This window comes from Jaculus jaculus, chromosome 6 (genome assembly GCF_020740685.1).
Source record: "Jaculus jaculus isolate mJacJac1 chromosome 6, mJacJac1.mat.Y.cur, whole genome shotgun sequence".
Lineage (NCBI taxonomy): Eukaryota > Metazoa > Chordata > Mammalia > Rodentia > Dipodidae > Jaculus > Jaculus jaculus.
In genome coordinates, this window is record NC_059107.1 from 42,395,460 (window position 1) to 42,408,814 (window position 13,355).

General features: G+C 39.0%; 1 gene segment (V, D, J or C); it reads right to left on the bottom strand.

Moving 5' to 3' along the window:
• Nucleotides 1-1,935: 1,935 nt before the first annotated feature.
• On the bottom strand, nucleotides 1,936-11,252 carry LOC101608289. The segment is given in 5 exon segments: nucleotides 1,936-2,016; nucleotides 6,100-6,244; nucleotides 6,822-6,874; nucleotides 10,444-10,763; nucleotides 11,204-11,252. Coding segments are annotated over 5 exon segments (648 nt in total).
• Nucleotides 11,253-13,355: the final 2,103 nt, after the last annotated feature.

Sequence of the window (13,355 nt, forward strand, 5' to 3'; positions counted from 1 at the left end):
CCCAAGTGGTCAGAGAGCCTGCCCTCCCCTTGCAAAGGTATTTATCATGTTACAGCAGTGGGTTAACTTCCAGTTCAGGAGAACCAAACTGACTGTTAGTTAGGGCTGGAGGTGTAGCAGGAAGAGGCTAACCAACTCTGATACCAACTCTGGGGGATGAGCTTTGATCAACCATAATGTTTAATTCCTATGAAAGACCTCCCTCCCAAAAGGGGTCCTGAACGTTTGTAGAAAACCTGGTGTAGGTAACTATCAAGAGATAAGAATTCATGTCGTCATTAACTTCCATCAAGTGCAGACTCCTGTCTTTTTATTACTTGCAGAGGTCCAATCACCCTAACTGTAACCCATCTCACTTGGAAATTAAAACTAGGTGGTTAGGCTTTGAAAACAATTGTCTTACTAGCTGAAGGAGCTCTCCGGCCCCTCTCTTGGTTTTTAAAGTTATAATTCTGTCGTGTGACTATACAACTGCTTCTATGTAGTATATTATGCACCTCAAGTTTAATCAGTAACATTTCCTGGTAACTTTGTCTCATATAACCAAAATTATGGTAAGTGAGTTGTTCCTATTCATTAGTTATCAATATTATAAACAACTTTCACAAGGTTTATTTTTTTGTTGTTGTTCATTTTTTTTTATTTTTTTTATTTTGAGAGTGACAGACAGAGAGAAAGACAGATAGAGGGAGAGAGAGAGAATGGGCAAGCCAGGGCTTCTAGCCTCTGCAAACGAACTCCAGATGCGTGCGCCCCCTTGTGCATCTGGCTACGTGGGACCTGGGAAACCGAGCCTCGAACCGGGGTCCTTAGGCTTCACAGGCAAGCGCTTAACCGCTAAGCCATCTCTCCAGCCCCACAAGGTTTATTTATATACCTACCACTTTGTAATGCCATTGTAAAAACATCACTTGACATCAAATTTTTCATCTGCTTCAATGCACTGATCAGTACACAGAGGCTTTAACTTGCTTTTGGATTAAAATTAAGTTAAAAGATCATAAATGCAAAGGTATGCATATTATTTTTGTTAGAAAAGTAGGGTACATTTCCTTCAACTCAAGGCTTTAAAATATTTTTTTAATTAGTTAATTTATTTATTTGAGAGCGACAGGCACAGAGAGAAAGACAGATAGAGGGAGAGAGAGAGAATGGGCGCGCCAGGGCTTCCAGCCTCTGCAAACCAACTCCAGACGCGTGCGCCCCCTTGTACATCTGGCTAACGTGGGACCTGGGGAACCGAGCCTCGAACCGGGGTCCTTAGGCTTCACAGGCAAGTGCTTAACCACTAAGCCATCTCTCCAGCCCCCTTTAAAATATTTTAATAATTAAAAAGTTTCTGGTTTCCAGGACTAGATGCCAAGACACTTCTGCTGAGGACTCTCATCCTGTGGTTACAGGACACACACAACAAGGTGGAACAGAGCTGAGGCCTCTGCTATAATGACATCTATCATATTATCATTTAGTGTGATTCACAGTGCAATGTGGATCAAAAGAATCAATAATCTTAACCAGTAGTAGAACCTGCCTCAACTGCTAAGCCATGACTCTAGCTCATACTTACTCTTTTGTTTACAGCCTCTTGACCAAAATAAAATGGAATTTCAAATAATTTAAATTTGCATTTTAAATATGGTAAAAGGGAATAAACATCTTTCTAGATATTTACTATTGTCCATTTGTATTTCTTCAATTAAAAGCTTTCTATTCAGGTTTTTGAGACTTCTGGGTAAGATGGCCGGACAGGAGCCATGCCAAACCAGCCTAGGGAAGGATTTAAGCAAACCCCCACCAAAATGCACTCTACTTCTGAAAAGCTAAGGAGTATAGGTGGTTCTTAGACACAGCAGAGAAGCTGGAGAGGCCAATATCCACCAGAAAGGAGGAAAATGGCCAGAGGCCCACTGAGGCACTCTTGGCAGTGATCCAGGCTCAACGCAGCTGCCCTGCACTTACACCAGGTGGCAGCAGCAGCAGAGACCAAGCAACAGAGTTTTCAACTTCATCAACCTTCTTGAAAGGTTAAGAAATCTCAAGAAGAGACAGTTGAGATCAGCTAAAGAGTTACTGAAATTGCGAGCAACTCCAGAAGTCTGAGCTCTCCCATCCCCCACTATTCCCCATGGATTCACTGGTGAATTTTACCAGACCTTCATGGAAGAACTAACACCACTACTTCTCAAACTTTTCCATAAAGTAGAAAAGGAGGGAATTCTACCAAACTCCTTCTATGAAGCCAGAATCACCCTCATACCAAAACCAAAGAAAGAACAAAAAAGATAATTACAGACCAATCTTCCTCATGAACATAGATGCAAAAATTTTGTACAAAATATTGGATACAAGAATATATAAAATACAGAATAAAAGAATATATAAAAAAGATTATTCCCCCATACCAAGTTGGCTTTATCAGAGGGACGCAGGTATGGTTTAACATACACAAATCAATAAATGTAATGCATCATATAAATGGTCTGAAGGGAAAAAAAAATCACATGATCATTTCAATAGTTGCAGAAAAGTCATGTGACAAAATCCAATACCCTTACATTGTAAGAGTATGACAAAAATCAGATGATCATCTCAATAGATGCAGAAAAGGCATTTGACAAAATCCAATATCCTTTCATAGGGAAAGTATGACAGAAACTGGAAATGGAAGAAACATAACTGAACATAATAAAAGCTATTTATGACAAATCTACAGCCAACATAATACAAAATGGTGAAAAACTTGAAGCTTTCCCACTAAATTCAAGAACAAAACAATGGTTTCCATTGTCTGCACTTTTATTTGATACAATACTGGAAGTCTTAGGTATAGCAATAAGGCAAGAGACATTCATAAAAGGGATAATTGGAAAGGAAGAGATTAAATTATCACTATTTGCAAATGATATGATTCTATGCATAAAAGACAATAAAAACTCTACCAGCAAACTTTTAGAACTAAAAAACACTTTTACCAATGTAGCAGGATACAAAATACACAGAAAACAGTAGCATTCTTATATACTAACAAAAATGGATGAAATCAGGGAATCTCTCCCATTCACAATTGCCTCAACAAAATAAATAAATAAAGTACCTTGGAATAAACTTAACCAAGGAAGTGAAGGATCTCTACAATGAGAACTTTAAAACACTCAAGTGAGAAATTGCAGAAGACACAAGGAAATGGAAAGACATCCCATCTTCTTGGATTGGAAGAATCAATATTGTGAAAATGTCAATCTTCCAAAAGCGATCTACACATTTAATGCAATTCCCATTAAAATTCCAATGGCATTCTTCACAGGAATAGAAAAAAAACCTAAAACTAATTTAGAAGCACAAAAACCCTTAAAATAGCAAAAATGATTTTGAGCAACCAAAATAAGGCTGGTGGTATCACCATACCCAATTTTAAGTGATATTACAAAACCATAGTAACAAAGACAAACATGTAGATCAATAGAAAAGAATAGAGGACCCAGATTTTATTCCATCCAGCTGAAACCATCTGATTTTTGACAAAAATGCCAAAAATATTCATTGGAGATAAAACAGCTTCTTTAACAAGTGGTGCTGGAAAAAATTGGATATCTATACATAGAAAGATGAAAATAGATCCTTGTCTTTTTCCATGCATAAGAATCAAGTCCAAATGGATCAGGGACCTTAATATCAGACCTGAAATTTTGAAATTGCTTGAGGAAAAGGTAGGGGAAACCCTTCAGCATATTGGCATGGGTAATTACTTTCTCAATATAACCCTAATTGCTCAGAAATAAAAGTACTAATCATCAACTGGGATCTCATGAAATTACAAACCTTTTGTACAGCAAAGGGCATGTGAATAGAGCAAAGAGACAAACTACAGAATGGGTTAAAATCTTTGCCAGCTATATATCTGACAGATGATTATACTGAATATACAAAGAACTCAAAAAAACAAAACAATAAGAAATCAAACAACCAATCAAAAAAAGACTCATCAAAAAGAAATATATATGGCATACAAACATCTAAAATTGTGTTTTATATCTTTATCCATCAGGGAAATGCAAATTAAAACTACCTTGAGATTCCATCTCTCTCTTGTCAAAATGGCTACCACTAAGAAAACAAATGACAATAAATGTTTTTGAGGATGCAGTAAAAGGGGAACCCTTCTACACTGTGGGGATATAATCTGATACAACTATTGTGGAAATCAGTGTGTAAGTTCTTGTGACAGCTAAAAATAGACTTGCCATATTATCCAGCTATAGCACTATTAGGCGTATATCCTAATGACTCTTCTCATTACCTTAGAGATACTTGCACAACCATGTTTATTGCTGCTCTATTCATAATAGCCAGGAAATGGAACCACCTAGATGTCCATCCAGAGATTAATGAATGATAAAGATGTGGTACATTTACACAATGGAGATCTGTTCAGTGGTAAAGAAAAATGAAACTATGAAATTTGCAGACAATTGTATGGATCTAAAAGAATTATACTAAGTGAGGTAACCAAGGCCCAGAAAGACAAACACTGCATGTTCTCTCTCATATGTGGATCCTAACTACAAATGTATAGACTTGTGTGTGATCTGAAACCAAAAATCAGTACCAGAGGCCCATAAGCTAGAAAAGGCTATAAGGGAGGGAGAAGAGGGAAGGTCTTAAGGGGATGGTATTTCATATATGTAAGAAGAACAGATTACTGGGAGGGAAAAGCCCTAAGCAAGGGCAGGGGAAGAGATTGTATAAAAAGAAGGGGGGGGATTCAATCAAAATCCAAGATATTCTGAATAAGATATATGAAAATCTACTTTCTTGAATAATGGTGCATCCAGAAGACATACATTGTTACTAGAAAATTTTCAGTGACAGAGATGGGATACCTTCCAGTGAGTTGTTGGACAGGGATATACCCGTTGCCTCCAAAACATTATAGGCTATTGTCAAGGCCCTTGTTTCCCTATGAGAAAAGAGATGCTAAGACCTTATTGCTGAAGACTTCACATTCCTGTGGAGCAAAGTCACTGAGAAATCAAGCTGGTGCTGAGCTGAAAACCTTCTCCTTGTAACCAACTAACTAAAAGCTGGAAAAAAGCTGTACTGTATGCAGCCTTATGGGAGACAGAAGTCAGCAGCAGTGAAAACAGTGGACACTGGACACCTCAAGTTTGGCCAGACAGGCAAATTGACTGAACAAGTGCAATAATGTCATGTCTGCTCTGGGGGAAAGCAACTGCTCTCTAATTGGACTGAAGGACCATTCTATGGGAGGGAAAACATGTCTGGTACTGAAAACCTAATCAAAAGCTTATGGCAGGGGTGGTCATGAGCCCTAGTGGTATAAAGTCTTCTCTTGTGTGGATAAATGCATATATTACTCTCACCAAATTGCCCTAAAGCACTACACTTAATGTTCATACTCATATATTAATGCGACTCTCACTTCTGATTAGAGAAGCTTCTCTTTTCAGAAAGTGGTGACCACTGGGATGACCCAAAAGGCAATATAGTGCTGAGAAGAAGGGATAGAGGAGTGTCCAGCACTGAAACCTCTCACATCCTCCAAGGCTCAGGGTTCAATGCAGCATTGCAGAAGAGGTGGCAGAAAGAATGTACAAGCCAAAGGAAGGGTACCACTCTCTTATATACACTGTCCAGACAGAAATTGGCCTCATTATCCAAGACCTTGAAGTGCCTAGCAATATCTACACAACACCCCCATGATAGGAGGAAAAGATGATGACATCAAATTAAAGGAAAGTCTAAGGAGAGAAGGACAGGGTATGATAGAGTGCAGGGCTATGAAAGGGACAGTGGGGGAGGGGAGGGAAATACCATGGTTTGTTTTCTGTAAGTATAGAAGTTGTCAATAAATAAATCATATATGTATGTATGTATGTATGTATGTAAGTATGTATATAATTTTAAAAACTTTCTGTTCATTTCTTTGCCCCATTTTTGAGTGGATTTATTTATTTATTTTATTATGTAGTTGTGTTTGTTTGGTTGGTTGTCTTCTTTGGATTCTTGTTCTGAACACTTTCAATGTTGTAGAAAACAGTTGCAATTCAAAAAATGGCAGATGATCTTTTTTGTATTTACTATCACTGCTGCACCATCTTTGTCAAATAGATGTAACACATTGCCAGATTTTGACATTTCCTTATATTCTGCTGGTGAGAAGTGATGGGGAATTTCTTCCATCAGTACACTGAGCAGGAGGCTGAATTCTATGGACACAATATTGCTACAAGAATGAAAAGGAAGAAAGGAAACACAATTATGCCCCACTACTAATGAGGTCTGACTTCATTGTCAACCAACCCCATGATGGCTGATCTGGTGGACAGTTACTACTCTGCCAAATAACAGGGTTTTAGTCTCATGCCCTGAACCTATGAAGCCTGTCACATAGATTTCTGATCACTCACCTATAACAGCAATAGTCAAAGGACCAGGATACAGTGGGCCAGAGAATCAGATTCAAGGATTGCTACATCTACTTCAGCTAGTTGCTGCCCAGACACAGTGACAAATTTCATAAAAGCTTGAGGGTCAGTAAGGGCCTAAGGAAACTATGCTTTTCAGCAAGAAGTCAATGTTTGCATGAATGATTTTCCTGCAATGATACCCCAATATCATACTGTTTCTATAAATTAGACTTGGTTTGAATTTTTTCCAGGGACTGTCATTGGTACCCTGTAATTGGATGAACAGGGGTTGGTTTAAAAAAAAAATCTCATCATGAAAAGTCCTTCCATACTCTGCAGTCAAATTGTTCTGACAGAAAAGCTAGAAAACTTTGAAAAATCATACTATCATACTCCAAGACTCCCTGTTCATCAATAAACAGCCCACAACCAGGATTACTATATACCTATATGGACAATAAACAGTACCTGATATGAACAAAAATGTAGTAGATAAAATATATTCAAGCTATCACCATAGGCAGAGGCAATCCACACTGGTGAGACCAAACAATAGAGCTGCCAAGGTTAGAACAATCAGAGTTGTGGTCACATTAGAGCCTCAGACATTGAAAAGCATAAGAGGAAAGTCTATCCACTCAGCACACTATGGATGACAGTAGCTATTTTTGTGGAAGTAACTCTGAGGCAGTAGGTCATGCTTAGGTCTAGGAAACTGAACAAAGGTTGAATCCTAAGCAGAAATAAATCTCCACAAGTAACCAGTTTAGATTCTACTTTGCACTGCATACCTGCTGAACTGTTCAAAATGTCTGGAACTGAAGATGGAGCAGCAAGTTCCCCACTCCTCTGTAAGACAACTCAAGGATGGAAGGCAGCAGAACCAGCACAGCAACAAAGAGTTATTCCATGAATGTGTAATTTACCTTTTATTTCCTTTTACTTTATTCCTTACTGATTAGTAATCACATGCTTTCCTACATTGCCTAAGATATTGTCTTAGGATACTGAGTTCTAGTATTTATATTATAATATATATGTATATATATTTTTTTAGTTATGTACACAGAATGTATACAGCCATGTTGGTTCCACTGTTAAGCTTCTCTCTGTCCTCTCCCCTCCACAGGAACCCTCCTCATTGGGGAATGTGGGTCGTGCAGTGTGGGAGTAGCCATCAGTCATGGGTAAGAGGCAATGTCTCTGTGCATAATGTCCCAACATGTGGCTCTAACAATCATTCTTCCCCTGAGCCATGTTGGGTTCGTTTTATGTCTACTTCAGTGATGAGGTCTTGGGAGCCTCTGTGTCTTTGGATATCTGTTTTGGAAGAGGTTGAGTATTCTCTGTTTCTCTCTCCTTCACTCTTGTGCTGGTCCTAGGTTCAACAAGGAAGCAGCACTCTTGCTCATTTCCCCAATTACTCTATGGTTTTATCTGGGGGCCTTGTGAGGTGCAATGGGCTGATTCTCTCCTAAGGATCTGCATCCATCTGAAAAAGAAGCAAATTCACCAATGCAGAGGGAATTGAGCATCAGGTAAATGGGATAACCATTACTATTTTAGAGAGAATTTAATAGGCATATGCCATCTGGTAGCCCATGATTGGTGGAAGCTTGACAATTGAGAGCAGCCTTGTTTTTTGGATGTGGTTCTGACTTGTATCCTAGCTCCAGCTATGGGTTCCATTCCACTGAGCAGATCAGTTAGCCAAATCAAGGGCAGATGGTTACACACATGGCTGTGTACTACTGTTGCACTTGTGTGAGCATCACATCAGGTTGCTGCTGAGTAGCTTAGACCAAGAGTTGCTGGGACAGACGATGGTCACTTCCTCCCAGTAGCTCATGTGTATATATATATTTTTTGTTTCTATACACATTCTATTGTGTTTCTGTAGAATTTCTGTAATACCAAGGCAGGTCATATGATTTTGTTGTCATTCTTACTTATTTTCCAACTTGTTCTCTTTTTATTTTGTAATTATAATTAATTCAGTATAACTTTAATAATCTTTAAATTCTGACTGCTCTAACAATAAACTAATTATTCTCACCTGTATATTTTTTACTCTTTCACTGTTCTAAAACTAATACTTATGGTTACTCAACATATTTCCTATATAACCTAATTTTTCAATGTTCTCACAGTATTGTTCTTGTTCCTTCATTACCCAAAGGAAATTATAGTTGTAAGAGCAATTGTTTTTAATTGAATTCTATTACTGTATTTTCACAAAAACACATGTATCAGATGTGGCAAATCTGCACTTACTATCCAACTTTGGTATTGGGTTTGATATCCAGCCACTGTCTTGATTATAAGACATAGAGGTATGGCTGAACAGGGGAAAGTGTGTCTAGAAACAATGTGGATATTAGTACACTTATGCTCATATCAACATTATTTTAAATAACCAAAATACCAAATCTATCCATATGTGAGTTAATTGGTGATTGGATAAAGAATTATGAAATATATACTTTCTGAAACAATGGTGCAATAACTGACAAAACTATACTCTGCACATTGCATTATAATGCAATGCTGTCATGTTATAACCATCATATTCTACTTACATAACCATAAGTGATGAAGCCTAGAGTTGATCCAATCTTATGATATTACACATTGCTCCTTTGCCATCATTCTGTGCAATAGGTTACTATATTGGATGTGCTAATCAGTAGTAAAATAATGGTTGATTCTTCTATATTTAAATATGTCCCAAGAGGTATAATAAAAATGGAGTATAATCCACTAAATATTTCTAGAATAGGCCTACCTAATGAAGTGCTCTTGCAGACTGAGGAGTAAGTCTAAGTGACTGGCAGTGAACGTGAAGGTCTGGGTCATTAGTGTCCACCACTGTCACTACAAACATAGTTCTGCAAGTTGTACCACTTCCTCATGTGCTTGCAGGTGCACAGGGTAAAACCTGAAATCCAGGCAGCAGTCCCTTCAACTCTGGGATTGTTCATAAGACAACCATCTCAGTTTCTATCTGGTTCCTGGCTTGACCACAACTTCTTTAGATTTAAACCCAGCATGAACCACAGTTTAGTGTCCTACTAACTGCTGCCTTCTGTGTATGTGATGCCATTTATTCCCCTCAGCATAAAATCTTCTGGATATTATTTTACTTCAGGGAGGAGGATCCACTGATGATTTATCTATTATTCATTCAAGATATTGTGAAAGACTCACATTTCCATGCACTTTGAATTTTAAAAACTTGTTTCTAAGTTTTAAACTCTAAATCTGAAACTAAAAAAGATAATTACCTTCCCTGTAAACCCACTGAGGCTGAGAATTTTCTTTTGGAATGCAGTTTTTGTAGTTTATCCAGAAATGTGCAAATAAGAATATGTGTGATTTCCCCGATGCTTCCCTGAGGAGAGCAGAGCCCATTGCTGTGCCTGACCCACACAGAGAGGCTGATGTGCTCAAAGAAAGGAGACATGACAAGATACAGGTAGAGGGGCAAAGAAAATCCTAATGACATCTTTGTTTGTTTTCCTGCAGCAACTAAAACACCAACTGGTCAATCTGATCAATAACATAGGAAAAGGAAAAATAATAAAAATAAATTTACAAGTGTACATGAATTTTTATTTCTATGATTTACCCTTAGCCTCAATGATGTGGCTGCATCTATGGTTGAGTTTCATCTTTGCATGTGCACAAGGCAGGGTGATTAGGATGAGTGACCATCAGCTTTCCTTCATGTGTGTGCACAGGGCAGGGTGATTAGGATGAGTGACCATCAGCTATTGCTTCATATCTTGCACTTCTGAGAGCACTGGGGCACTCTTCACTCTGAGGTGGCTTATGTAATGCCAAAAAATGTAGCATTGGCAGGGCATTTTTGTGGGCAGATGCAGCAGCTGTGATCTTCTCTCCTGAGGCCTTGAAGATCTGCCTCTTTCACAACCTGAGAGAATCTACTGTGCTGCCCAACAGATGAGCAACAAGTGTGGTATCTAGACAGATAAGTTTTTATTCAAGGCTGTACCACTGTGGGAGGGTCATGTGTATCTTGAGAGCAGTAATAAACTCCTACGTCCTCAGGCTCTACTCTGCTGATTTTGAGTGTGAAATCTGTCCCAGACCCACTGCCACTGAATCGGTCTGGGACACCAGAGAAGCGATTGGAAACTGTATATATCAGGAGCCTTGGAGACTGGCCTGGTCTTTGCAGGTACCAATGTAGATATGTGTATCCATCACTATATAGGAGACTCTGACTCGACCTGCAGGAGATGGAGGCGGGCTCTCCTGGTGTGACAGACAGGGACAGTGGAGTCTGGGTCATCACGACATCACCAATGGATCCTGAAATTGCAATAAAACAATAAAGTTATCAACTAGCAAACTGAAAAAAAAAATTAAATGCTTTTGGATTTTACTTCCTTCTACTTGATTTATGCATATTGGCCCTGTTCTATCTATGCTCAATATAACATACTTTCAAATACAAATGGGCCTTTGGAAAATCCCTACACAAGAAAAATGTGCATCAGAGCCAACGCATTCCTGAATCTATATGCTCTTGCTCCTTCTGGAATTTTCTTTGCTCTCTTATGTCTCTGCATTCTCACATACATATCCTGGAGGAAACCACACACACACACACACACACACACACACACACACACACACACAGTCAGACAAAGACATAATTGACACATGGATAAGATACACATCTGTGAGAGAATATCCTCAGAGTTCACAGCCCCTCCTCATGCCGCTTCCTCCTCTCCCTCTGCCTTTACCAGGGATCCAGAGCATGATCAGCCCCAGGAGCTGAGCAGGGCAAGCCATGGTGAGAAGTGGAACAGAAGAGTTCTGGTCATTCAGGTCACAGGTTGAACTGAGCTTTTATCTCAGAATAGCAAGGGAAGGTCCTCCCCAGGGAGAAACATGCAAATCCCCTGGTGGGAGCAACAGTGCACAAAGAGCCAGGGTAAGTGCTGGGTGTGCTCCCATGAGAGTGGTGTGAAATGCCACCTGTGTTTTCATTAATACCCGTGCAGTCCATGTTGCCTAGAGGAGTGGGAAGAGGACTCCTGTGTAAGAGTGCTGATCTGTCAGGTAACATGGTGCACAGATCCCCGACACCCAGAGAAATAGCTGAGATTAAAGGGTACTGTGGTATGTGCACAGTCAATCATGGATAAAGTAATAGCACCTAGCAGAACTCTCCCAGCTTGTGTAGACAGTAACACAGCATTGAAACCTATTAGTATTATTTACCAAAGTATCAGCATCAAGTGTTTCCTTTTCCCCCAAACATGCAGGCATCATATTTTTTTTTAATGCAAGTAGAAGTGGAATATGAGAGAGCATTGTACCTCATTATATATATATTTTTTCAAACAATAAGCTATACTACATATCCCAAGTATTTCTGATCAGTGGGATAGAATGAACAAAGCAGAAATTTTTTAGGTTCATTCTTAGAAATTTTCCCTCAAATCTACTTTCCTTTTTAATATTGAATTATGTTCTGAGTGTTTCTTGTAGATACTTTCTTTTTTTTTTTTAAAGTTTTTGGTTCAGTTTTTATTTATTTATTTGAGAGCGACAGACACAGAGAGAAAGACACATAGAGGGAAAGAGAGAGAATGGGCACGCCAGGGCTTCCAGCCACTGCAAACGAACTCCAGAAGCGTGCGCCCCCTTGTGCATCTGGCTAACGTGGGACCTGGGGAACCGAGGCTCGAACCGGGGTCCTTAGGCTTCACAGGCAAGCGCTTAACCGCTAAGCCATCTCTCCAGCCCTGTAGATACTTTCTTATTCTGCATGAATACTTTAGTGTGTTGGTAGTCCTGCACAATCCATGAGTGAGTTCAGACTTGACCGCATGCATTACAAAAGCAGTGAATTGTTTTGCCTGTTTTAACATCTCAATGTTAAGTTCCTGTGTCTGAGACATTCTAGGAATTTCATTGGAATGTTTTCTAAGACAATGTGTGCTGCCTCAGACTTGAACTAAGACATTGATTTCAGATTTTCAGCAAATACTGCACTAAGAGTCTATGTTTCAGGGATTTTTTTAAATTTTCTTGCTTATTGTTTGGTTTGTTTATTTTATATATTTACTTACCTACTTATTTGTTATATATATTTTTTAATATTTAATTTTTTGTTTATTTTAATTTATTTATTTGAGAGTAACAGACAAAGAGAGAAAATGGCAGATAGACACAGAGAGAGAATGGGCGCGCCAGGGCCTCCAGCCGCTGCAAATAAACTCCAGATGTGTGAGCCCCTTGTACATCTGGCTAACGTGGGTCCTGGAGAATAGAGCCTTGAACCAGGGTCCTTAGGCTTCACAGGCAAGTGCTTAACCACTAAGTCATCTCTCCAGCTCTATTTATTATATTTTTATTTTAAATTAATTCATTTTTTATTGACAACTTCCATGACTGTAAACAATATCCCATGGTAATTCCCTCCCTACCCCACTTTCCCCTTTGAAACTCCACTTTCCATCATATGCCCTCCCCCTCTCAATCAGTCTCTCTTTTGTTTTAATGTCATCATCTTTTCCTCCTATTATGATAGTCTTGTGTACGTAGTGTCAGGCACTGTGAGATCATGGATATCCAGGGCATCTTGTGTCTGGAGGAGTTCATTGTAAGAAGTCCTACATTTCCTTTGGGCTCTTGCATTCTTTCTGCCACCTCTTCCACAATGGACCCTGAGCCTTGGAAGGTGTGACAGAGATATTTCAGTGCTGAATACTCCTCTGTCAGTTCTTCTCAGCACCATGATTCCTTCTGAATCATCCCAAGGTCACTGCCACCTGAAAAGAGAAGGTTCTTTAACCAAAAGTAAGAGTAGCATTAATGTATGGGTATGAACATTAAGAAAAGTGTTTACTGGGCTGTTTGATAAGCATAATATATATATATACATTT